The sequence below is a fragment of the Orycteropus afer genome, unplaced genomic scaffold, assembly GCF_000298275.1.
Source record: "Orycteropus afer afer isolate SDZICR_OR568_19922 unplaced genomic scaffold, OryAfe1.0 scaffold00033, whole genome shotgun sequence".
In the NCBI taxonomy this organism is placed as follows: domain Eukaryota; kingdom Metazoa; phylum Chordata; class Mammalia; order Tubulidentata; family Orycteropodidae; genus Orycteropus; species Orycteropus afer.
The window spans coordinates 15,750,293-15,776,768 of NW_006921620.1; the positions used below are offsets into that span (position 1 = coordinate 15,750,293).

Sequence of the window (26,476 nt, forward strand, 5' to 3'; positions counted from 1 at the left end):
TTTTTTTTTTTTTTTAGCATGATTTAAAAGGCCATTCTGGATGTGGACTTTTCCTTGCACTCCAGTCTGTTTCTTTTCTTCTCTCTCCTCATACCTAAATCCCTGTACCTTTCCAGAAGGCAGTGCTTCTTCTAGCTTTTTGCTCTTTGGACATGCTCTGCCTACCCCTACCCACTGTATTTACATGGGTGACTATTAAGCCATGCTTAGCCCCATGGAAGCTCTTCTCATGCAGTGTTGCACAATCCTCTATTTATACATCGGCGTCTTCTCTTTAGCAGCTCTGGTGGCATAGTGCTTAAAGCATTTGACTGCTTCAAACCCACCAGCCACTCCTCAGAAGGAAGGTTTGGCAGTCTACTTTCGTAGTGATACCACCTTGGAAACCCAGGGAGGGGTTGCTATGAGTTGGATCTGACTTGATGGCAGTGAGTTTGGTTTTGGTTTTTGGTATCTTTCCTTCACCCTGTGGATACTTGAGGGTAGGAACTATGTCTTATTCATCTTTGTATGAATATGCAACCAAGTAGCACAGTACACTAATAGTGAGCAGTCATTAAATGTTTGTAGGATAGGCAACTAATGAATAAATGAGTATGCGAATATTGAAAACAGGGTCATAGAGCATTTCAAGATATTTACGTAATCTATTAAAAGGAACTACTTTTCAATGGAAGTGACCAAGACAACAACTTCTTGGAATAATGAGAACTACTTTTTTTTTTTTTTTCCATTACAAACCAATCTGTGCTGCAAGAATGACAGTTTATTGTCTCTTCCTCCCCTTTTTAAGCCAGTTTATTTGCAACATGGATTGCTAGATTGCTAGATATTGTAGTAATCTTGGGCCAGAGTTGCATGTAACATCCATTTAGTTTATTAAGTGAACAGGGACTTTCTCCAGGTTGACACTGTAATCCTTTATTGAAGTTAATAGTTGTCAGCATGACCAGAGGGTGTTGACTGCTGAAGTTGCCCTGCAGCATATACCTTGAGAATCAGTAAGGTTTATTAAGTCTCCCATTTCTCAGTGTGTTAACATAGGTCAACACCGGGACTTGGTCTTGCTAAACACCTGAAAGTACAATGCTTTAAAGCTTTGCTTTGGATGAGAATTGGTATAGCAAACTAGAATGTAATCTGGAAGCTACTTGGCCTGTGCTTGTTTCATCAGTTTTGGTCTGAAAAAATGTGAATTATTGCCACTGCTATTGTGAATTCCTGCCAAAAGACTGAGGTCAAGTAAGTTCCAGAAGGTAAGTATGTGGACATGTCCTCACCACATGGAACAACTGTGGAGGAGTGCCTCCCATGGTGATTTGACTCTTGGAAGAACTATTAGAAACATTCCCCTGGAGTATCTGATAATGTTGATTATACCACTCAATGGCTGTAAGTTAGAGGAGGCAAAATTCCTTCCTGGCCACTGCAGCTGCTCCAGCAGAGGGACCCGGCCATCCACGTTTACTATTAAACTACACCCATTGCTGGCTTAAAGATTCTGGTTAAGTCTATAAAACATTTTGAAGTCTACAGTGTCCTAAGACATTTCCCATGATTAGTTTCTTCCTCTTTAATTATTGTCCAATCACTGTCCCTTCTTTTACTTCTGAATGTCTTCTTTTGTTTTAGATTGCTTTGGGTAGTATTGACATTTTCACAATGTTCAGTCTTCCTATCCACGTGCATGGTATGTTCTTCCATTTATGTAGATATCTTATAGTTTCTTGTAGTTTTGTAGTTTTCTTTGTACAGGTCTTTTGTGTCCCTAGTGAGATTTATTCCCCAGTATTTTATTTTTTTGGTAGCTATTATAAATGGTATTGATTTCCTTATTTCCTTTTCAGCAGTCTCTTTTTGCTAGTGTAGAGGAATCCAACTGACTTTTGTATGTTGAACTTATATCCTGCCACTATGCTAAATCTCTCAACTAGTTCCAGTAGCTTTTTTGCGGAGTCTCTTGTTACCTTCAAACTTCTTAAGAGAGCATATCCCTCCCTCTGTTTTCACTCAGTAAGTCAGCTGATTCCGGCCTGGCTCTGCTTTCACTATTCTATTAAACTGTTCTTGCTAACAAGAGTTAGCAAAACCAAATGACTGTGCTTAGTCTTCTTCCAGCCTGATCTGTCTATAGCATTTTACTCTGTTATTGTTAGTTGCCTTTGACTCGTGGCAACCCTGTGTCTAACAGAACGAAATGTAGCCTGATCCAGTGTGCCATCTTCATGATCCCTGGCAATTGGACAGTGCGTTGTTGTGATCCGTAGAGTTCTTATCGGCTAGTTTTTGGAGGTAGATCACCAGGCCTTTCTTCCTAGTCTGTCTTAGTCTGGAATACCGGCTGAAACTTGTCAACCATGGGTGACCCTGGTGGTATTCGAAGTACCAGTAGCATAGCTTCTAGCATCACAGCAACATGAAAACCACCACAGTAGGACAAACTGACAGATGGTCCATGCCCTAATTTTGCAAATTCGCTTTTCTTGCCTAAAGCCCAAGGTTCTATCTCTTTCATTTCTCCTCTTTATACTTCTGGCCAGTCTTTATCAGTCTGTCTTACAAGTCCTTTCTCTGCTTACCCTGAAATGCTACTGTTTTCTAGGGCCTTATGGTTTCTGATTATAGGCACCAGTTTCCAAGTTTCAACAACCATGTATTTGTTTTGACCCCCCCCCAAGCCTTCTTTTCCTGAGTGCTAGAATAACATCTCCAAAGATGGACTGGATTCTTGCTCCCTGCCATTGAATCTGCTGAGGCATTCACTGGTCTGGACTGGTAAAGCAGCCTTCTGAAGGTTTCTAACACCATTGTCTCCCCACTGCAGATGTTGCTACCAGAGGGGAAGCAGTCACCCACATGGGACACCCTTTTCCTTTCTTCTGCCATACTCACCTTCAAAACAAAATCTAATTTATTGATCTAGAGTTTGCTTATTATTTAAAGCTAAATAGCATGGCAACTTAATTTAAGCCAAATAATTCAAGTATTTACTTTAAGCTCATGAAATGCCAGTCATGAAAGCATAGTTGCGTTTATGTGTACAACTATAATGCAAACACTGTTATTGTTTTAGAAGTTAGGGAAATATAAAAGATACTTTTTTAATGAATAAAAAAAGACATTATAATTCTACCTTTTTGACTTTTAAAATAGTTTTCTCAGTGCCACCATTATACCTCTTATGCACTTCTGTTATGGCCCTTCTCAGTTTAATGCAACTTTTTCTTTCAATAGATAAAATGGAGATGGTAAGAGTACTACCTACCTCCTAGGGTTGCTAAGAAGACTAAATGAATAAAAGTATGTCATAGAATGATACCTGGCATAGATAACTTACGTATATGCTGCTATTACTAGTTACTCCCACTTGCCTTTGAAGTCCTTAAGCGCACAAAAACCAAAACTAAAACCAAAACCACTGCCATTGAGTCGATTCCACCTCATATGACCCCATAGGACAGAGTAGAACTGCCCTATAGAGTTTCCAAGGCTGTAAATCTTTACAGAAGCATATTATCTCATCTTTCTCCGGTGGTATGGCTAGTAGGTTCAAACTACTGACTTTTTGATTAGCAGTTGAACTCTTAACCATTGTGCCATCAGGGTTCCTCTACGTAATAATAAAAACTCACTGCTGTTGAGTCCAGATCTGACTCATAGTGACCCCTCAGGTTTCTGAGGCAGTGTCACTATGGACACTGATTGCCTAATCTTCCTTCCCAGGAGTGGCTGGTGGGTTTGAACCACTAGCCTTCTGGTTAGCAGTCAAATGCCTTAGACACTATGCCACCGGAGCTCCCCTACATAATAATAGGTGTGTACTAATTGGCTTTTGACTGGAAGAGGTTATTAAATTGTACTCTTGCCTCATCCTTACTTGTTTTCTTTACAGAATGTGGTAGGGTTGGAAAGTACAAGCTCCTGTCTAATCTAGATTTCTTTGAAGTGTGTGTGTATGTATCTAACTAATTAGAAAAATCAATTTGTGTGATCTTAAATATTTTATTACTGAAAAATATGGACATTTGTATAATTCACCATGAAAGAAGGTGCAGATAATTAATTTTAGAAGCTTACCAAAGTAACTTACAAAGTAGGTCAGTTAAAAGCTATAACTTTTTCATTAAATTTTTTTTTGCAGAATTGGAGCTGGGATCTAAATCTCTTTGTTTACTCCTTCAATTTCATTCAAGCCGCTGAATATAGTTGTTATTATGTAATATTTATCTTTTTCAGTAGGCAGATTTGTCAGCAGTCTTTTGGTCTATGAGTGAAGTATCTTAGTGAGTCCATTGCCTGTCTCCATATGATTGATTATAAAAGGTTACTATTTAACCAAATAATCCAAACAAATAGACTTGGCACAATATATTATCTAGACCGACTGATTAGTCAGGGATACAGAAATAGTGAACATAGAAAGTTGTTTTCTTTTCCTGTCCATAAAGAACTGGTTTTAGCCTTTTGATCAGTAGGGCATACTTTTACAATTGAGTTTTAAAAATAGAAGAATTTATTAATGTTTTGTGTTCAGTAATTACTTGTGGACCATTAATTTGAGAGTGCTCTATTTTAAAAAAGAAATAAAATACTGTGTATAAAATTTTTATTCAAATTATAAATAGCTCCACTGGAGATTTAATTTAGCATGGGTAGTCATAATACTATTCTCAGAGTGTCTTTAAGACTTTCTCTAGGGCATTATGGGGATAATTATGTTTATAGCAACTAGATTAATGCAATTCAGACATTCATAAGATGTCATGTAAAGTTTCATGTATAACTTTGTGTAATTGGAAAGACACTTCTGCATTTAAAAATTTGTAAGTCAAGTTTTGATTTTCATGAAAATTCTGATAAGTAAAGTGGAGGTTTCAGATTTCCTTTATAGCATTGCCTTCATTTATTTAACAAATATTTACCAAGCTGTTACAGTAGAGTGCAAACTCTGTATGGTTAAGATGTTTACCATTGAAGTCCTTGCTGTGTAGTGGACGAGATGGTCTATTATATGAGTAGCTGTAGCACAGTGAGGGAGCTCTGGTAATATAGTGCCTAAGGCACTTGACTGCTAACCAGAAGGCTGGCGGTTCAAACCCACCAGCCACTCCTCAGAAGGAAGATGGGGCAATCTACTTCTGTAGTGATACTGCCTTGGAAACCCAAGGAGGGGTCGCTATGAGTCAGGTCCGACTCGACGGCACATAACAACAACAACAACAACAGTAGCCCAGTGAAGAGGGTAGTGTTCTTTCCCTGCCTGGGGAGATACCTGTGAGATGCTTGGAGAATTGCAGCTGTGCTTGGCAGGGAGGGCTAAAGAAGACATGAAGGAGGAGATGATCTATGCATTTTGAGATGCATTACACAAATGGCCCCCAATTACATGAAAAGTCATGTCTAATTTTAACCCTGGCTCAGTGTTCCATGGTTCTGAGCATAGGGGTAAAAGAAAATGGAGATGGGAGGGATCTTTGCCTTTCCCTTGGTCTGCACATCTTTTTGAAGGATCCCTTAGTGTGCATAAGGAGCTCTGGTGCGCATTGCCTAAGGCATTTGACTGCTAATCAGAAGGTTGGCGGTTCAAACCCACCATGGAAGGAAGACTGGGCAATCTACTTCTGTAAAGTAGATTACTGCCTTGGAAACCCAGTGGGGGTCTCTATGGGTTGGAATTGACTCGATGGCGGTAGGTTTTTGTGTTTTGTTTTTAGAATGTATAGAGGCTGATAGCTGGGGCTCAAAATCAGCCCACAGCTCTGTTTTATTTGGCATCATAGTGTGTAAACACTTTTAAAATAGTCAACAGAATTTGAAAAACAGGAAGATTTCACACAAAAATCCAATTGGAAGGCTGGGTTAACTTTCCTTCAGGCTTCCTAATTGGGTCATGGTGAGGAAGCTACTCTTATTTGCATCACTTGCCTGGCCTCTGCCGGTTCGCAAACCCCTTCAGTAGCCCTTGGTTGACTCTAATTATGTTCTAGTTCAGGGTTTAATAAACCTCTGTTGCTCACCCCAGGAGCTCTGGTGGTGCAGTGCTTGAAGCATTTGGATGCTAACCAAAAGTTCAGCCATGTTTGAATCCACCAGCTGCTCTGCAGGAGAAGAAAGATGAGGAGGCAGTCTGCTTCCGAAAAGATTTACAGTCTTGGAAGCTCTATGGGATAGTTTTCCTCTGTCCTGCGTGGTTGGTATGAGTCAGAATTGGCTCAGTGACAGTGGGTTTGTTTTGGTTTTGGTTCTTTACCCCTTCTTCTGTCATTTTCCACATCTGAGAATCAGCACTGACAATAGACATTCACCTACCTATATATGAAAAAAAATTTGGAGGTCATTATTCATCATGGCCCTTATATTTAGAAATTTTTCAGGGCTTAAAGTATGTTCATTGTGTTCTTGGAAAGTGCTTGTATCTCTTGTTTTCTCTGATGCCTCCTTTATTTATTGTAGGGACAAAAAATGTTTGTTTTCATTTCATTTCATTGTAGAGTAGCCAAGAGACAAAATTATCTTAAGCAAAGTATCTCCACTTTAAATGAATTTCTCTAAACTTCTATATTGTCTAGATAAAGTATTTTTGAAGTGAAACGAGTTAATAAATAGCATTTTGAGAATCGGATGTATTTTTATTTTATTTTGTCTTAATGTTTGTCTAGTTAGTCTAGGCCTAATAGAGTGAAAAGCAGTTTTATTTGTAATTTTCATAAATTGTATAAAAATTATAAATTTTTTTTTTCTTTTCTCACAAAATTCTGCCAGCGAGTTGAAAATGGTGACTTCAACTGGATTGTTCCAGGAAAATTTTTAGCATTTAGTGGACCACATCCTAAAAGCAAAATTGAAAATGGTAGGTTTTTCTTTATTTTACCATCTGAAAATTTATTTTGATTCATCTTCTTGAATATTCTTAATTTCCTCAGATAACCCTTTCCTCTGGTAATATTCTTCAAAGAATATCTATTTGTAATTAAAAAATTGAACAGTAGTAATTAGTACGTTAAGAAGCGCTGGTGGTATAGTGGTTAAGGCATTTGACTGCTAACCAAAAGGTCAGTGGTTCCAACCCACCAGCTGCTCTGTGGAAGAAAGATGAGGCAATCTGCTTCTGTAAAGATTTACAGACTGGGCTACCCAATGGGGGTCACTATGAGTTGGAATCGACTCAGTGGCAGTGAGTTTGGGTTGATTTGGTTTAATTAGTATGTTAAATATCATGGTTCCAGTAGGTGGAGCTATAATCACTGTTTCAAACTAGAACATTTTCAGGTTGTCTTAATTAGTATGTCTAATTATCAAAGAATAATCTGAGAACCAAACTAATCAATAAGCAGGTTGCTGTATTCTATTAGTGTTTTTCAGATTATTTTGGCAATAGAGTACTACACATCAGAGTATTCTTTGGGGACACTATGTTGAATAATAACGATGATGATGACAATCCAAGGAAAAAAAACAAATTCACTGCTGTCAACTCGAATCCGACTCATAGCAGCCCCTCCTTGGGTTTCTGAGGCAGTATCTCTACAGAAGTAGATTGCCCAGTCTTTCTTCCAGGAGTTGCTGGTGGGTTTGAACTGCCAGCCTTCTGGTTAGCAGTCACATGCATTAGGCACTACATCACCAGAGTTCCTAACGATGACAATAGGTGTCATTTATTGAATACTACATGTTAGTTATTAATCACAGTTATTTATTAATAACAAAACAAACAAACTTGCTGCCGTCGAGTTGAATCTGACTCATAGCTACCCCTCCTTGGGTTTTCCAAGGTAGTGTCTCTACAGAAGTAGATTGCCCAACCTTCTGGTAGTTATCAATCTCAATGCCCACATAACTGATGTGCATTTACTATTATCTCTGTTTTACATTGGAGGAACTTCAGGCTTATTAGAAGTTATGGAATTTGCCCAAAGATACATATAATAGGCAGAACTGGTTCTCCAAACCAGAGGTAGGCTCCTAACCATTGCTCTATACTGATGTATTAATTAAATCACAACTAGGAACAGTTTCCTAGCTTGTAGCAATTATATGGTTATTTATAGTACATGTAGAGCTTTGGGCATACACATTCAGGAAAAAATAATAAAATCACAATAAAACATAAACCTTTTAAATGAAATATGGTCAGTTCAGTAATTTTTCCCATTAATGTTTATTTTCTACTCTTTTTTTTTTTTTCCGCTTGCTAACATTCCCTAAATCCTTTCCGACTCAAGAGTAGAACTGCCCCTTAGGGTTTCCAGAACTGTAATCTTTACCGAAGGAGCCTGTCACATCCTTGTCCCCTAGTGGTTGTGGGTTCAAACCACTAACCTTTCAGGTTGCAGCCAGTGCTTGTGCCAATAAGGCTAGAAGACAAATAATTTATTGAAGAAGTACATAAAAAAAAAAAAAAAAAGATCTATGAACATAATAGCTCATTTTTTTGCCCTTTGTTTGGTCATAGAGGTGTAACACCAGTCCTCAGAGGGAACATATTTGAAACCCGTAGTCTAGATTGATTCTTCTTTCATCATCATTTCTTCTAAAACTTAGTTTCTTTATATATTGTCAGTCATGAATGTAGATTTAATAATTTGTTTGTTTGAGTTTCCAAAACCATGCTTATCATTTCATGCCTAGGACATTTCTAGTAGGCAAGTCTGCTTGAATCATGGCTTTCCTCTGTGGACGAGTAATCTGAGTCTAGAGAGTTAAGCTAACAAATGGGCCTTTATAGTGAAGCCAGAATTCGACCTTCCCCTTCATGAATTTGCTAATGAATCTTTTTTTCTCTGGACATTGATTAATTAACCTCTGTTATGTTGAGTTGTTAAGAATAACATGATGAATGCCTGAGGTTACTGCTTTCTGACAGTTGGTATAGCAGCAACAGGATTGATTAAACTTACTTTTGGCCTTTTGCACAAAATTACCTGATTTAGGCCCAGAAAATCTTAGTAGGTGTTTTGTTTCAGTAATGACTTTATTTTTTGGGTGAAGCAGAAGAAATTTTGCCATTTGGAATTCATGTGTTTTACAAAAGTTTCTTAGAAGATGAGAGAAGTAAATTTTAAAACTAATTTCTAATGTATAATGTGTAAAAAAAAAAACAAACCCCAAACCCCTCATTTTTAATAAAGAAGAAAACACAGGTGAACTAGTGAAAAGAATGTAAAATGCCCTGTAATTCTACCTGAATATACATACACAGACATACACACACACTTACATATTTTTTTTACAAAAATGGAATCAGGATATAATTACTGTTTTATAGCCAGCTTTTTTTTACTTAACATAACAGATTTCTTTCCCTGACAGGAAGTATATAGTTCTACATTATCATTTTCCATAATTGCATTGTATATTATCCCACTGTATGACTATACCATGATTAGTTAATTTATTTTTAAATGAGATCTAAGTTGTTTATAGTTTATCACTTTTTTAAAATTGCTGTGATTGGTATACACATTCACAGACCTTTTTGTACCTCTAGTTTCTTCTTTTGGGAGCTCTGGTAGTATGGTACCTAAGGCATTTGACTGCTAACCAAAAGGCTGGCAGTTCAAATCCACCAGTGACTTCTTGGGAGGAAGGTTGGGCAGTCTACATCTGCAGAGATACTGCCTTGGAAACCCAAGGAGGGGTCACTGTGAGTTGGGATCAACCCGATGGCAGTGAGTTTGGTTTTTTTTTTTTGGTTTAGTTTCTTCTTTAAGATAAATTATTAGAAGTAGAATCACCAGGTAAAGTATGTACATAGCTTGTGCAATAATTCTTAATTGTCAAAATCTTGAAAAAAATTTATTTTGCTTCCACTTTGAAATATGAGGAAAAATTATATCCGCCATTTGCTTATATACCAGCAGTGGTGCTAAGCTCTTGTACACACATCATCTATTTAATGAACAGAACCAGCCTCCAGAGTAGTAGGTGGTGGTGATTTTATGGAAGAGAAAATGGAGACTTAGAGGAGTTACCTGATTTGCCCAGGTTCATGTAGCCAGTAAATGGGAGAATATGGATTCAAATACCAGTTGTGATTCCAAGTTCAGTGTATTATTATTATTATTATTATTATTATTAATTTTTATTTTCTTAACAAAAGAACTACCCATTATTGTAAACATTTTAAGCAATACAGGTAAAGAATAGAAATCACCTACAATTATACAATCAAGAAATTACCACTTTTTAAAGAAGAAGTGGCAATGAATATTGTGTCACAGCATGACCAAAGTAAATTATGTTGGTAAGAAGCACTCCAGAGAAAAGAATGCCTGTTGTAAAGGATTTGACATAGTTAAGAGGCCAACAACTCCAACAAAGACCAGAAATGACTCTATGATCACATATGGATGAGTATAGACATACAGGCATATGGGTAGGTACAAGTGTATACATATGTGGGAATAGATACAAGTATCTGTGTATGTACATATACATATAGGTAAGTGTGTAGGCCCATACATTCATTGAAGACACAACTACAGATACTCCTCAGACATAATAAAACACCTTCTGATACTGGTTTTCTAGGTTTAAAACCTTAGGACAATAGTCTCATGGGTAGCTCAGTCACTTGGCATAATGTAGTTCACATAGTTCATGTTCTATGTGCTAGTTAATTAGGAGCTGTAGAGTGGCCATCTAAGATAGAACTGTTGGTCTCTACTTGTCAGGAGGAAAAAGAGTAAGAAGGCAATGAAAATCTCATGGAAGAAACAAGACTATACAGACTATAGTCTGATAGCCTATACTAGCTACGATCACATCTCCCCTGAGACCAGAAGAATTAGATGGTGCCCAGCCACTACAGACTCTTTTGAGCAGGATCACAATAGATGATCCCAGAGAGAATGGGAGCAAAACAGAATCAAACACAAATTCTTGAAAAAAGGCCAGACTAACTGGACCAGTTGAGATTGGAGGACTGCCTAAGACTATTGCCTTGAAACACTCTTTAAACGTTTTAGTGAAGTAGCACAGTGACACACAAAATAAAGAATATTACCTGTAAGAACAGTGTTCTACTGGGGGGGGGGGCCAAAAAACCCATCTGTATGAGATCAAAAGGTCAGCATTTTAAAGCAAACATGAGAAGTAAAGGGGGCGGGGCAGGGAAACTGGAGTACTAAAAATAGAGCAACCAGAATACAATTAAAGAGACTGTTGACACTTTGTGAAGAAATGTAACTAATGTCACTAAACAATTTGTGTGGAAATTGTCAAATGGGAACCTAACTTACTGTGTAAACTTTCTTTCACCCCAAACACAGCAAAATAATATTTTTAAAAAAGACATAGCAACTTGTAAGATAATGGTCTGTATATCTTTATCTCTTTTTCTGTGCAAATAGCATGCCCACTCACATGGACTAAATAAGGCCTGTAAGTGCCATTTACCTAATTTTTGCCTGGGCTTTATCACATAACATTTGCATCCAAGACTGATAAAATGTTTAAAAGTCTCCATTTTAAGATCTGATTGCCGATAGAAGTTCCATATTTTTTTTTGTAAAAGGATATAACAAAGTTAGTTTTGAACATTAAAAAGTAACTTCATGGTAGAATTTATGAATTTGATCTAATTATAGTGAAATCTTGGTACCTTTTTTTTTTTTTTTTCTTTCTTGCCTCCAAATTGAGAAACCCAGTGTTTCCTGAGGAGCCCTGGAAATTGTTTTAGGGGTGTATTAGTAGACAAGCTGAGACTTTAAAGGAATTAACAGTCAAATAGCAGTTGCTAGGATGCAGCAAAAAAAGTAAGCACTAAAATCTTGAGACCTGGGCAGAATGCATTAGAAGAGTCTTAAAGTGTGTGTTTGTGTCAAAAGAGAGCAACTAGGCATTTCTTTCAGTACTCTTGATTTACATTGTAGGAGCCTGGGGAAGAGAAGAGCCCTATTGGTTTTCTGTTAAACAATACATTTCATTTATCAGGGAGATGTATATCAGGGAGTCCAGGTGCTTATTAGATAGCAGATATTTTGATTACATTGTTGTAATTTGTGTGCCTAATAAACACATTTTTCCCCAAATTTATCTGCCTATTTTGCAGTTTTTTTTTTTTTACCTTTAGTAATGTCTGGGTGGAATAGTTATTTGATTCTGCAGTTCTTCAGTTTCCTCAGCTTTAAAATGAGGGATGGGAATGAGATGAACTGTTAAAATCGCTTCTCTGAAATTTTCTCATCTGGATCACCTCAACTCTCAAGCACCTTCAGTCTGCATGCACTTTACTGACACCAGCGCCCCATCTAGTGGTCAGATGCCATAACGGCAGGATGAAGGCTCAGCTCCATGTCTGCTCTGGGATTCCCGGAGAGCACATGGCCAAAACAAGCCTCCCATCAGAAGCATCCCGATACATTGATAGCACTCACAGTTGTTCAGAGGTCATAGTTGTTGTTAGGTGTTGTCGAGCAGATTCCAATTCATAGCGACCTTGTGCACAACAGAACGAAACGCTGCCTGGTTCTGCGCCATCCTCACAATCTGTGCTTGAGCCCATCTTTGCAGCCACTGTGTCAGTCCATCTTGTCGAGGGTCTTCCCCTTTTTTGCTGACCCTCTACTTTGCCAAGAATGCTATCCTTCTCCAGAGACTGGTCCTTCTGACCAGAGGACCAAAGTAGGTGAGGTGAAGTCTGGCCATTCTCACCTCTTAAGGAGCATTCTGGCTGTACTTCTTCCAGGGTAGATTTGTGTGTTCTGCTGGCAGTCTGTAGTATTTTCAGTATTACTAAACACCACCACAATTTAAAGTCATCAATTCTATGGTCTTCGTTATTCATTGTCCAGCTTTTATATGCGTATGAGGCAATTAAAAATACCATGGCTTGGGTTAGGCACACCTTAGTCTTCAAAGTGACATCTTTGCTCTTCAACACTTCAAAGAGGTTTTTGCAGCAATACGATGTCTGATTTCTTGATTGCTACTTCCATGTGTGTTGATTGTGGATCCAAGTGAAACAGTTATCACTGACGACTTCAGTCTTTTCTCCCTTTATCATGATGTTGCTTATTGGTCCAGTTGTGAGGATTTGTGTATTCTTTGTGTTGAGGTATAATCCATACTGAAGACTGTAGTCTTTGATCTTCATCAGTACGTGCTTCAAGTCCTCTTCACTTTTAGCAGTCAGTGTTGTGTCATCAGCATATTGCAGGTTGTGAATGAATCTTCCTCCAATCCTGATGCAGCGTTCTTCTTCACACAGCCCTCTTCATGTAGCCAGAGGTCATAGGACTTTTTGAGTGTTGCCTATAACTAATTTTAAACACGTTTGAGAATTTTTTAAGAAATCTGCTCACCAGCCCTTGGAAGTGCATGTGAGGCTTTGGGAACCCACTTAGTCCATCAGGCTTTTCTTATATCTCATATACGGTACATGCAAGGTTTCCTTTTTGGATTTCTAACAAGTAGAATCAAGTTGGGCCTTACCTGAACTCGGCCTCAGCACAAGCCTTGTAATCTGACTGCAGAGTTTAAATCCTGGCTTATACCTTTTACTGAGTGCAGATGGAGCAGTTAATTTTTCCAAGCATCAGTAATTAGCTAATTGTAAAGTTTAATGAGATAATCCACATATACTGCTTTGCATAGTGCCTGGCATGTAGTGAAAACCCAGACTAACCCACTGCCATCGATTTGATTCTAACTCATAATAACCATTTAGGACAGAGTAGAGCTGTCTCAATAGGGTTCCCATGGTTGTGAATCTTTAAGGAAGCAGACTGCCTCATCTTTCTCTGCAGAGTGGCTGGTGGGTTTGAACCAACCTTTTTGGTTAGTAGCCGAATGCTTTAACCGTTGTGCCACCAGAGCTCATTTGGCACATAGTAAGCACTCAATAAATGTTAGGTACCTTTTTTTTTTTCTTCTTATTTTAATTGTGATTTGGGTAAAAGTTTATAGGGCAAATTGGTTTTCTGTTCAACAATTCATACACATTTTCTTTTGTGACATTGTTTACAGTGCCTGCAATGTAACAGCATTCCTCCCACTTCCTCCCTGTGTTTACCATTTCCCTTTGTCCTTTCCTATCTCTCCCTGCCTTGTGTGATGAAGCTAAGGAAATGTTGCCTATTTGATTTTATGTGGTTGCTTGTTCTAGTGAGTATGTACCTCCCTGGTATTATTGTTCACATTATAGGCCTATCGTTTGGCTGTAAGTTGAGCCACAGGGATGAGTTCAGTTCTAGGCTTGTAGGTTGTCTGAGGGCCAGTCTTGGGGGTTCCAGCCGATTCTATTAGACTAGTACCAAAACAAACCAAACTCACTGCCGTCGAGTTGAATCCAACTTATACCTTGGGTTTCCGAGGCAGTATCTCTATGGAAGTAGATTGCCCATTCTTCTTTCCGAGGGTTTGCGCCACCAGCCTTCTGGTTAACAGTCAAGTGCCTTAGGCACTATACCACCAGAACTTCTAAGCCTGGTCTTCTTTTTTTTTTTTTTAAGACTTTGAGTTTGATCCACATTTTTCTTCCTCTATATCCAGGGCCCTCTATTGTGACCCCTTTCAGAGCAGTCCATGATGGTAGCTGTGTACCATCTAGTTCCTCTGGTCTCAGGGTTGAGGATACTGGGGTTCAATTAATCCTTTGGACTAATTGTTTCCTTGAATCTCTGATAAATATTAGGTGCTATTTTTATTACCATTATTGTTCTTATCTCAGTGTCCTGTTACCATATTTGGACAGTTCTGTCCAGTATTATTTTCTTTCTTCCTTTTAAAAATCTTTTTAATTTTTAATGTGATTTGGGTGAAAGTTGACAGAGCAAATTCATTTTTCTTACAGCAGTTCACATTTTGTTTCATGACATTGACTGCAATTCTCCACAATGTGGCAGCTCCCTTCCCACTTCCTCCCTGTAGTTACCCCTTCCCTGTGTCCTTCTTTCCTTGCATTCCTGGCCCTGAGCTATCTCCCTGTGCAAATATTGCCCTTCTGTCCTCCCATGATTAATCGTTCTAAAGAGTGTATCCACCTAATGTAAATGTTCAGCTCATATGCCTGTCGTTTGGCTGGAAGCCATGGGAGTGAGTTCAGTTCCAGACCTGAAGAGTAACTAGAGTCTTGGGGGTCTCACCAGACTTTTTTTTAAATAATTTTGTGTTTTTTTCCACATTGTTCTCCACTCTCTCTAGGATCTCCTGCACTGATCCCTTTTTGAGTGGTTGACAGAAGTAGCTGGGCACCATCTAGTTCTTTTGGTCTCATGGTCATTTAGGCTGAGGTTCACACGGTCCACTAGTCCCCTGGACTATTTCTTTCCATGCGTCTTTGGTTTTCTTCATTGTTCTTTGCTCTGGATGAGGAGAGACCCATTGTTGCATCTAGAAGATCACTTGCAAGCTTTTAAGACCCTAGTCACTACTCGCCAATCAGTGTTCTTTTCTTAAAGATACTCATCATTTTTCTTAATAGTCTGGTTAGGTATATTATCTATAATGCCATGTACTCCTGGTAGAAATTGATATGTGAAAAGAGGTTCTTATCGACTTGAGGTGGGGGGAGAAGATAGGCACCAAACCAACCATTTGCATACTGAGTGACAGGTGTCATTGGGGAGGTACAAAATATGGTAGGAACCCAAAGGGTCCTTCCCCTTTCCATCCCACATAAGATGGAAAAACTCTTATTTCATCATGCCACCCACAGTCCTTTTTGCCTTTCGGCAGTATAGCTGTTGATGGGAAATAATTTGAGCAAATACACCAACTAGGAAAACACACTTGATTTTTCCAAGTAGGAAAGCATTCTTTTAAATGTATGTGTATAAATTACTGTTTATATGCAAAAGATTATAAATGAGGTTGATACTACTTGCTTGCTTAAAAGCAGCATGGTGTATGAAAATAACATTTATCTGGACTGTGGGTTAGTTAGGCCTGCTTCCAATTCCACCCCCATCTCTTGGATGACCTTGAGCAAATGTGTCAGTTAGGGCTTTTGGTTGCAGCAGAACTAACCCTTGTAAATTAAACCAAAAAGACATTTATTGGAAGTAGGCTGTACAGCTCACAGATGCCAAGGGAGGACTGAAGAACTAGGTTTTGAAAATGAGCAGGATCCAAGGGAAAAACAATGTCAACTGAATCCAGACAGGAAAATGGAAACCACACCAGGTAATTAGAACAGGAGAATTTAACATAAGGAATTTGTCACAAAGAAGGCTAGAAAGTAAAAAGGCAACACTGAGGAAATCAGAACATCATGCAGGAAACAGCTACTATCTTTAAAATTGGGAACAGAGAGAAGAGGTGAGATCACCGGAATCTGGGGCTCTGAGTAGGAGCTCGAGGGCTGGGGCTGGGGTCTTGGGAAGGAGGATCACACCACTGGTGTTTGGATTTGGGGGTTGAGGAGTGGAGACCATGAGGCTGGGCTTCAGCCTCTGAGGTGACTGCAGTGGGCTGGGGCTGGGGCTGAACTGAGCTGGAAGCTCTGGCTGCCCGTCTTTGTTGCTGAGGCGATGGTGGCAGGAGCACAGGAAGAAGGCCTTCCTCCTTCCTCTGGACTTCAGCTTCCTGAAGTGCCTCCATTTTCAGAACAGACGGGAAGCCAGCTAGAAAGGTAGTCTGGGAAATGTAATATGTGGACCCCAACATTATAGAGTAGGGGATCAGAGAGTTGACTTGAAGCTGGGGCTAAGAGAAAGAGGAAATGACCAGCTAAGCAGGATTGGAGTCAGCTAGAAATAGAGGCAAAGACAGTGCAGGAACTGCGTGGTTGACTCTACTGGCTGTTGCTGTTGCTACTCATGGAACCCAACACCGGCGGTGAATTTTGGAAAAGAGCAGCTGCCTTGGTATTCAGTGAATCAGGGAACCCTGAATGGTTCATAGGGGTGTGTGTGTGGTAATCATTGTGCTGAAAAAATCAGTTTTCTTAATGCTTGGGGCCTGGGCTGATAGGTCAAGACTACCTTACATGTATCTGTAATCCAGGTAACTCTAGCTGCCATCTGTACTCACGTGACAGTGGATCCTCCCATAGGGAATGGGGTTTAGAGGCTGACCATCTATTCTCTCCCCAAAAGAAAAATATCCACAAAATGGAACTCAACCTCTTAGTTTCTAAACCTGTTAATAACCCTTCCAAGACTGAATTATTTTCTGCATTAAATTTTTTGTTGAAACCATGTGTTTTCAGTTCTGGAAGGTATTTTGAATGAAATGAAAAAAAAAATTATTTATTTTTTTTGAGATAATATAGATTTTGGTATAATTGATGGGACACCTGTGTCCAGAGTGGTTTTCTGGTGCTGGAGTTGGGGTGAGGCCCGTTTCTTCAGATTCATGCAGTTATACAGGCTCCCACCAGATGGCAGCATGCACTAAAGTGAGATAGCAGATAAATACCAGAGGTAGAAAATGTAGGTGAGTGCTGTATGTATCACGGGTCGTGAGAGGATTAAATGGGGCTAGCTAATTTTAATTTCAGAGGTGGTTTTAAGGAATGAAAGTGAAATTTTATATAATTGTGATTATCACATACACCAGTTGCTGTTGTGTCAATTCTGACTCAGTTGTGGCCCCTTGTGCGTCAGAGTAGAACTGTGCTCCGTACAATTTCTGTGGTTGATTTTTGCAGGTAGATTGCCAAGCTTTCCTGCCGAGATTCATCTGGGTGGTTTCAAACCAGCAACCTTTCCATTAGTAGCTGAGTGCTTAACCATTGGCACCATCCAGGGACTCCTGTTAGTACATAATCTGTGTTTAATAATCATTAATCTCCCTTGTGGGGGATTGCACTCATGATTAAAACTATATTTCTGGTAAAGAGCTTTGAATTGTAGTTGAAAATTGCTTATCAAGTGGAGAGCAATGCTCTGTGAAGCAGAAAGCATGAAGACTCATTGTAGGTTTTCTGTACACATTTGAGGTTTTCAAGAATGCCTTTGTTTTGGTCATGGAAACAAACTAAATGTTCAGCAGTAAACAAATGGGCAATCAAAATGTGGTACTTACATGCAATGAATGTTGCCCCTCCAAATAGAGAACTGAAATCCTGGTTATGCTGCAACATGGATGAACCTTGAAACATCATACTGAAAGAAATGTCAGTCACAAAAGGACAAGTACTTTGTATGATTTTACTTACATGAAGTATCTCGAATAGGCAAGCGTATCCAGAGCAGAAATTCCTGATAGTTACTGGGAAGGGGAAGGAGAGCTCCTAAACAAGGAGACATTGAGCTTTTGTTAAGGATGATGGAAAAATCTGGAAATGGGTAATGGTCATAGTTGCACAACATCAATTAAAGTTACTAAATTGTATGTGTGAAAAATGTTGAAATGGCCAATATTTCCTTACATACGTATCACCACAATACAAAAAGAAAACATTTGTTTTGAGAATGGGGGCAATGTGCTCCCAGGGTTTGAGTCTTGAGATTGAAGTTTTGAACTTAATGAGCTACTTCCAATACTTAGAAGAAAGGGACGTTGTTTCCATCTCCTCTGATGTTTGCAGTTGTTCAGACAGCTGCTTTGAGAAGGCTCTGTGGACCTCTTACTCTCCCAGGAGAGTGCTTTTCTCCCAAGCTCTGTTGAGATTTAGAAACCTTATTGTTAAGAGTGTTTGTGTGTCTGGGTTTTGTAAGATGGTATGTGTGCATTCTGCTTACTATTCGTTTTTTCCTTTAGGTTATCCTCTTCATGCCCCCGAAGCCTACTTTCCTTATTTCAAGAAGCATAACGTGACTGCAGTCGTGAGGCTGAATAAAAAGATTTATGAGGCAAAGCGCTTCACAGATGCTGGCTTCGAGCACTATGACCTCTTCTTCATAGATGGCAGCACACCAAGTGATAACATCGTGCGGAGGTTCCTGAACATATGTGAGAACACGGATGGGGCAATTGCAGTTCACTGCAAAGGTGCGTGAGGCCTCGGTGGTCACCTTAAGTCTATTTCTGTAAGAGGGCTAGCCAAATAATAGCAACTCCTATGAAACAAAACCACTTAGTGTCCTGAAAGATATTTTTTATTTTAGAAAGTTGAAACAAAGAACCATTTCAGTAACCCCTTCCTTAAAGAAAGGATTGTTTGGATGTGGACAATGGGTGTAGTGTGGCTTGCCTGACAAGGATGTTTTTCTGATCTTACCAAGCCCCTGCCACACGGAGGAAATAGCAACAGTGTCCTCAGGCTGGCAGGAATACTTTTTAAGTAGGTAAAACTGTCAAGACTGTTAGTTCTTCTCTGCCACCCCCCCTTTTTTTTTTCTGAATCCTCTGTCTCTTTTCCATCCTCTTCTGTGTACTCCGTCAGATAGTTAAACCAGTTGCTGACAAGTTAACTCTGACTCGTTGTAACCCCATGTGTGTTATGGTAGAACCATCCTCCATGGGGTTTTCAATGGCCTTTTTTCAGAGCTGCCTGTGGGTAGACTCAAGCTTCCAACTTTTGGTTAGCACCCAAATACGTTATTTGCACCATCAAGGGACTCCCTCTGATATTTAGTGCTCCCGTTTTGTGATCCAGCTGGGTGGACCCCTGTCTCACCCTCTGTTCTTCCTTTGCATCTTAGAACAGAGTGTGTTCCCTGCCCGTTGCTAGGGGACTATCACCTGTTGAGTTAATCAGATGGTTTACTTGCCAATAATGTGTCACTGCCACTTTGAACTGAAAGATTATGTCAACGGAGCTCTATTCCTCGTTGGAATCTTTGAGGCAGGGGTTGTTCAGATTATAGGAGGTGTACACTTGTCAGATTTAGCAAATAAAAATACATGACATCCAGTTGTATTTGCATTTTAGATAAACAATTTTTTTAGTATAAGTGTTTCAGATATTGCGTGGAAAATACATACATTCTGTATTTTACCTGGCAACCCTATGTAAGTGTGCTTAGAAAATCTGAAATGGACTTTGTTCTAAGCTTTGTTGTTAAACTCTGAGGAGGCTTAAATTCCATTTTGATTTTCCAGTATGGCAGAAGGTATTTTGTTGGGGTCTTTGAGTTCAGTGAAGAGAAATCGCTTTGGCAGCCCCAGAGATGAAGCCTCCAGTTCCTCATGTGCAGCTTTTCATACTGCCACTAGGTGGCGCTGTTCTTGTGGTTTTTGTTTCTGGGAACCAATCTCTGTAGTGTTTTATGCTAATTGTCTAGGAGGTGTTGGGGATTGTACCATTCTTTTCATATGCCTAGTGCTGCTGGAACTGACTTATTCAGAGGAACATGGCTTTGGTTCTGACAGAAATTAAAATGCCATTCTGTAGGCCCTTGCTTCTATGTTTAAGATTTGTGTAGGTGGAGGTACTTTGCTGAACACGTGAGCAGCTCAGGGAGGCTTCACGTTGGAGAGATGGAAATGAGCAGCACTCAGCCTAATTTCAATGAGGGCTCCTTAAGGCAGGCTTTACCTGCTCCTGACAGAGCTGCCTCCTTCCAGCATGTTTCCAGGCAGGATGTGGCCCTCTTTTTGTGGGACTTAGAATCTCTGGGCCAGGAGTGGTAGCTCTGTTGGGAAGGTGTTTCTTGCTCATCCGTCGTAGGTGCTGCTGTTCAGGTTTTAATCAGGTCACAGTGGGATGAGCTGGCTTGTCCCAGGTATGATTCATTGGTTTGCCTTTCAGTCCCATTTTGTCAGAGATTGCTTGGGTCCAAGGTAAAGCCTAATTTCATGTATTTCAGGTATCAGTGGAGCTTAAGAGCTAACATGAATATGGCAGCTACCAGCATTTCATAGGAGAGATTTCTGTGCTCTCTTTCAAAGTTTGGTTTTGTGTCATAAAAATCAGTATTTTTACTGCGATTACTTTACATTATGTATTAGTCAGTTAGTTTTATGATTGCCAAATCCTATAATTTATCTGAGTGTCATGTCTTGGCGTGACAAATTCAAGGGAGAAGAGATGCAAAGCTTACATTAAAACTCGGTGTCTTTTATTCTTACATTAAAACTCAGCATCAGCATTCAATACCTAAGAAAGCTTGTGAAAATGAAACTTTCTGCTGTTAAGCATTCTTGTTGCAGGTATTCTCTGTGTTATATCTCCTTGACCTGGGAATAACGACACTTTAAAAAGTAGCTATTTTACATTTCAGAGGTTCTTACATTTTTATTTAAAATCAGAAACTTCAGCATCGTGGTCAGTTCTTGTACAGGAAGGTCACATTTATGTGATGTGACATCCTTACGCGAGTATTATTTCATTTACTTCCACTTGTTATTTGTACACACAGGTAGGATTTTTTTTTTTTAAATAAAGATTACACCTTTGATTTAATTACAGCTGTATTGCTTTTAATAGCATAGGTATCTACCCCAGCCTTGTTAATTATTTTGACATCTGCCCTAATTAAGTCATCTTAATTTTCTGCTAATTGAAGCAGCACTGAGCACTTTAATGGATCTTGATTAATTGAATAAAAGGAAGCGGGAGAGACTCTTATCCTATGTCAGATGAACTTTGGTAGCTACTGGAAAGAGTATGAATAATTGATGCCTCCCCAAAAAGTGTTGCATACGGAGACAAACGAGAAGCTAATTCACTGGGAATCTGTGAAATCTTACAGTGATTCAATAACTGCACCTTACCTTGTGGTGGATAAAAGGGAGGGCTATGAATTCTTGACATTTGCTAGCGTAAATAATGATGATTAAGAAAACAGGAACATTATGATGGTTCAGTATGTGATTATTGATGTTCTATAGGGATTTCAGAAAATGCCTGCAACTCTAAAGTAATCATTGTTTGACTTGGTATAAATAGACTACTTTTCAGCGTCTTGTCATGCTGTGCCAGGGAGCCCTTTAATTACAAATGATTTAAATTTTTAAAAAGTTTTTATAGAAACTTAGTGAAATGTTCCTATTCTGTTCAACTGTGGTAAGAGCTCCTAACTATTGAGTGCTGAAGTGCGTTCTTTTTATAGATCCAAATTACAGACTCTGTAAAGAGGTTAATTTCTGTTAAAAGGGGAGAAAGCGACATGAGTGTCAGAGAAATTTGAAAATTTTCTGCACCACCTTTTTTGGTTATGAGTGAGTGTAACTGGGAGCCTCACTGAGGGCACCAGTCCCTTGCACAAAGTGGGGAGCAGTGAGACTTAGTGTTTTATTCTAGAAAGAAAGCAGAGACTTAAGTGGGTGACTTGGAGGAGGAGGGACTCTGGAAGCTAACTGGGCCCTGGTTCCTGCTCTAGGCTCTCCATCTGTGTTTCATCTACATGGTTAAATTGTAGTATCTGGGGAGAAACAGAAAGTCTGATTATTCTTAACACTTATTAATAAAGGAAGAGACCCACTGAGATTGTAACTAAACTGGACTCTTTTCCAAAAAATGTTGATGCACGTTCTGGGAGAAAAGGAACTTCAGAGGAAATCAGGGCGCATAAGTATCTCATCTAATCAGAAAGTATTCTGTATAATTTTTATTTACTTATTCCCCCCCTAAATGTATAATTTTAAAAAAGTAAGGGTTAATGGGAAGGGAACACCATGCACCTGAACCAGGTGAATATGCAGCATACAGTTTCAGCCCCAGGGAATGTTGCTCCCTCCTCAGAAGGTAATTTTTTTTTTTTTTTTTTTTAAACAGGAGGGTAGGGCAAAAAAACTCTTACTTGTTTTGTGTGCAAAGCACAAATATACCTGTAGTACCTAAAGACATATGCAGTGTCTTTGGGGCTAAAATTTCATGGGAGGATGATTAGGGGGAAAAAAGTCTAAAGAGGCCCCTGGAGGAGGAAATAATAAAAGAAAAAAAGAAAAAGGTTGAGAATCATGAATGTAGAGAAGTACCTTGCTCACACTGTAACATTTCTGAAAATTATGAAGCATCTTAAGATTGATAGCATGTCATCATTTTATTGGCAACATTTTTTCTTTCTTAATTGAACTTAAATAATGGTGTGTATTGCAACTGTTGATGTCTAAGAGTTGTTGAAATATTGTGCTCCCTAAGTATTGGGGAGAGTAGGAAAGAGTCTCTTTATTATCTGACCAGGGAAAGCTGATGAAAGGACTGCGCTTCAAAAGGAGAGGATTCTTAAACATATAAAAAATGAAGCCATTAATTTTTCTCTTTTCCTTTTCTAACTAAATGAAATTGACACTGTACTAGTTTCTCAGGTGAGAACTGTCAGCCATCTTTAACTTTCCCTGTGACACAATCAACATGCATTTCTAACTTGGCTCTTCCTTCCCGTTACCACTGACCACCCTCCACCCTGTCCGCACCCCTGGCTCTACCACTCCAGCCTTCCGGCTTGTCTCTCTGGTTCCAATCTTCATCCTTTCTTTCTAATGGTGCACTGCTGCCAGATCCATTTGCTCCTAGCTTGTCATTTTCTTGCCCCCAAACATAAAGCAGCCTCATTTTTGCCCTTTTTATTAGTCAAAGAAAGGAGTTCTGATGGCATAGTGCCTAAGGCATTTGACTGCTAACCAGGAGGTTGGCAGTTCAAACCTACGAACCACTCTGTGGAAGTGGAAGGAAGACTGGGCAATCTACTTCTGTAAAGATTTACCACCTTGGAAACCTAAAGGGTTGCTATGAGTTGAAATTGACTCGATGGCAGTGAGTTTGGTTTTTGGTATTAAAGGAGAATAAAGATTTTTATATGATAGTAGTTGATCACATAATGGATTTGGTAACACTTTTGAAATGACTGGGCTTTTATTCATCAAATCATCGACTATATTTGAGAAGTAATCATACACATATGTAGGAGACGTGATTTAATCAGTCCTCAGAGCACCATGCATGTGGATTTGTAGACTCCTGACAATAACTTGTCAGCCTTCAGTGTTTTTTGGCCCATAGACTGGTAACCCAAGTATAGATTCTTCTACTTTTCTTGGAGGCCTCTTTAATCTAGCCTCTCTATACCTATCTGATTTTATTTTCCACTTGACACACACCAATGTTTTTCAGACCAGCCAGGCTTTCACTTATCTGATCCATCTGCCCAAAATGTTCTGTGACCTTCCTGCTCTTTGTTATTATTAGCTATCATTGAGGTGGCCCCCGTCCATGGAGACTTGGTGCACAGCTGAATGGTCCTGTGCCATCCCCATAATGGGTTGCTGACCAGACTGTTGTGATTCATTGGCTGATTTTTGCAAATAGATCTCCAGGTCTGTCTTTCTAGTTCTTCTTAGTCTGGAAGCTGCATTGGAACCCATTCAGTATCATTGCAACATGCAAGCCTCCACTGACAAAGAGTTGGTGACTGTGCGCAAGGTGCATTGGCTGGGAATCTGACTTGGATCTCCTGCCTGGAGTGAATGTGACAATTCTACCACTGAACCACTGCTGCCTCCATCTCCTACTCTTTAGAGTCTGATAAAGTTTATTGCCATCCAAGACACACTCTTTGAAGATATCAGTTGACTTTCCTTTCTCCTCTCACTAATGTATAGTTTCAGTTTAAACTTAAATTTCTTTGCTTACTGCTTTTTGATTAATATTCTTGTCCACAACTAGTTTGATAACTCATCATGATCATGAATTGTATCCTGTACTTGTTTATATCTTTATAGTGTCATATGCTGTCCTGGGTATCTCATAGGCAGTGAATAAATATTTTACTGAAACATTAGCAGAACCTAATTCAAACAGAAAACTCTTTCTTTAAGAAAAAGTGTATATGATAGAAACAGGTTTTAAATAATACCTTGCTTATAGATGGTACTTCATGAATAAAAATGTATTGAGTTTAATTTCAAGAAGCCCAAATATGGAAAGAGAAAAAGCCAGTGTAATTGAGCACTGTTGATTCAGCACTGTAAGCCTTGTGCAGGCATCCTGCTTGCCTTCGTATTTATACCCCCAGCACCTAACATGCAGTATTTATACATAGTCACTGTTACAAAATATTTCTGGAATGTGTGTGCAAAAAGGGCATTGGGGTGGCATCCTCGAACCTCCTCTAACTTCACAAAGGGAAGAGAAAATCACTATCATCAGACCAAAGCTGATTCCTATGAGACAAAGGTCAGACGTGCCACCACCCTCCAAACTTTTTACCAGTTCTGACATCAACAGCCCCTCCCATGGCACTCTCTACTTCTGTGGGTTTGAGAATTCCTTGAGGTGGCCACAGAGAACTCACAGACAATACTTATGATTATGGGCTTTATTAAGGAAGCAACAGGTGACAGTTCAGGTTCAGGAATGCTCAGGATACAATTCTTCCATCAGGACAGCCTCCGCCGGCCATGTTTGTAGGCATGCCTCTCTTTGGTCCTCGCCCTCTTGGCCTGGCCTCTGCCCTGCTCTAGCAAGTGTTACAAAGCTCTTTTAGCTCTGCCGACAGGTGCTCCCCACTCCACCAACAAGCCTCCTGCCTGAAGGCACTGATTTCTTGCTCTGGGGGCCGGGAAGCCTGCCACTCCCTCTCATGCTGGTCTTTTCCTTCTGCTGCTTCCGCTGCTGCTGTCTATCTGCTGTCTCAGTGCACAGATCTTGAGTCCAAAGTCATGCTTCACTCCTAGCTCTCTTTCTTGATGATAGTGAGATCCCCTGTTTTCACCTCTGGGGTGGGTCATTTTAAGCCTAGTGAGATAACAAACTGACTTATCCCTCCCTTAGGGTTCCATATATCTTATTTCCATGGTCCCACTCCCACAAGGGTGTCATGTACCTTATTTACATTATTAACAAGCTACTCAATCCCTTGGTGGGCCATAAATACCTCATATTTGCATAGCTCCACCAAGTCATCTGGTGGGAGTCAAAAAGACTATTGGCTAGAAGAGCCATACCAAGTTATTCACTGCACCCATGGAGTGACAGGATGGATAAGGAGGAGTGGAAAGAACTCTGGCATGGATACCTGCTGGATTTGAGTCCTAAATTCCACATTCATTTGCTATACTGATGTGAGTCAGGTGTTTAGTTTCTTTGTGCCTCAGTTGTTCTTGTAGATGAAGAACAACCACCATTTTTCAGAAACAATTGCTTGATCAAGTTTTTGAATATTTTTTGAAAAGAAGAAAATCAATGTCTATTTTAAAAAAAGACTGGCAAAAATTTAAAGTCCTATCACTTATTTCTCTGGAGAGAAGAAAAAATGTAAGAAATCATAACTCTCTGAAGAAATCACGGTTCAATATAGTAACCAGTACTTCATTAAAAATAATTTCTAGCTGTGTTATACTTTGTCGTACCTAACAGAGATTAGGTTCGATATAAAGAAAATGTTCTGACATGAAGTTATTAAAAACTGAAATAGATGGCCTCCAAAAATGAAACTTGAATACTTCTAATTTTTTTTTTTTTTCTTGGTTTTTAAAAGGGCAGGAGCCATCTCTGTTTTATTGTATCCCCAGCTCCTAGCACAGTACCTGACAGGTAGTAAGTAGCTGCTCCATCATTACCTACTGACTGAGGAAATAATGAAATCCTGGCTGAGTTAAACAGAGGTTAGGGAGACCACCTGCTGCTATAGTATTGAAACAGTAGTGGGTAGGTGCTGGATGGGCTTGATTCTATGATTCCTTATTCCCTTTGATTCTGTAA

At 39.4% G+C, this 26,476-nt stretch overlaps 1 protein-coding gene across 1 annotated transcript in view; it reads left to right on the forward strand.

Moving 5' to 3' along the window:
- The window catches only part of CDC14A (cell division cycle 14A), a 195,085-nt gene that overhangs the window by 121,135 nt on the left and 47,474 nt on the right, over positions 1-26,476 (forward strand). The window contains exons 8-9 of the mRNA XM_007936102.2: positions 6,763-6,850; positions 18,649-18,879. Coding sequence (XP_007934293.1) covers positions 6,763-6,850; positions 18,649-18,879 — 319 coding nt within the window. The remainder of the gene's footprint in view (positions 1-6,762; positions 6,851-18,648; positions 18,880-26,476) is intronic.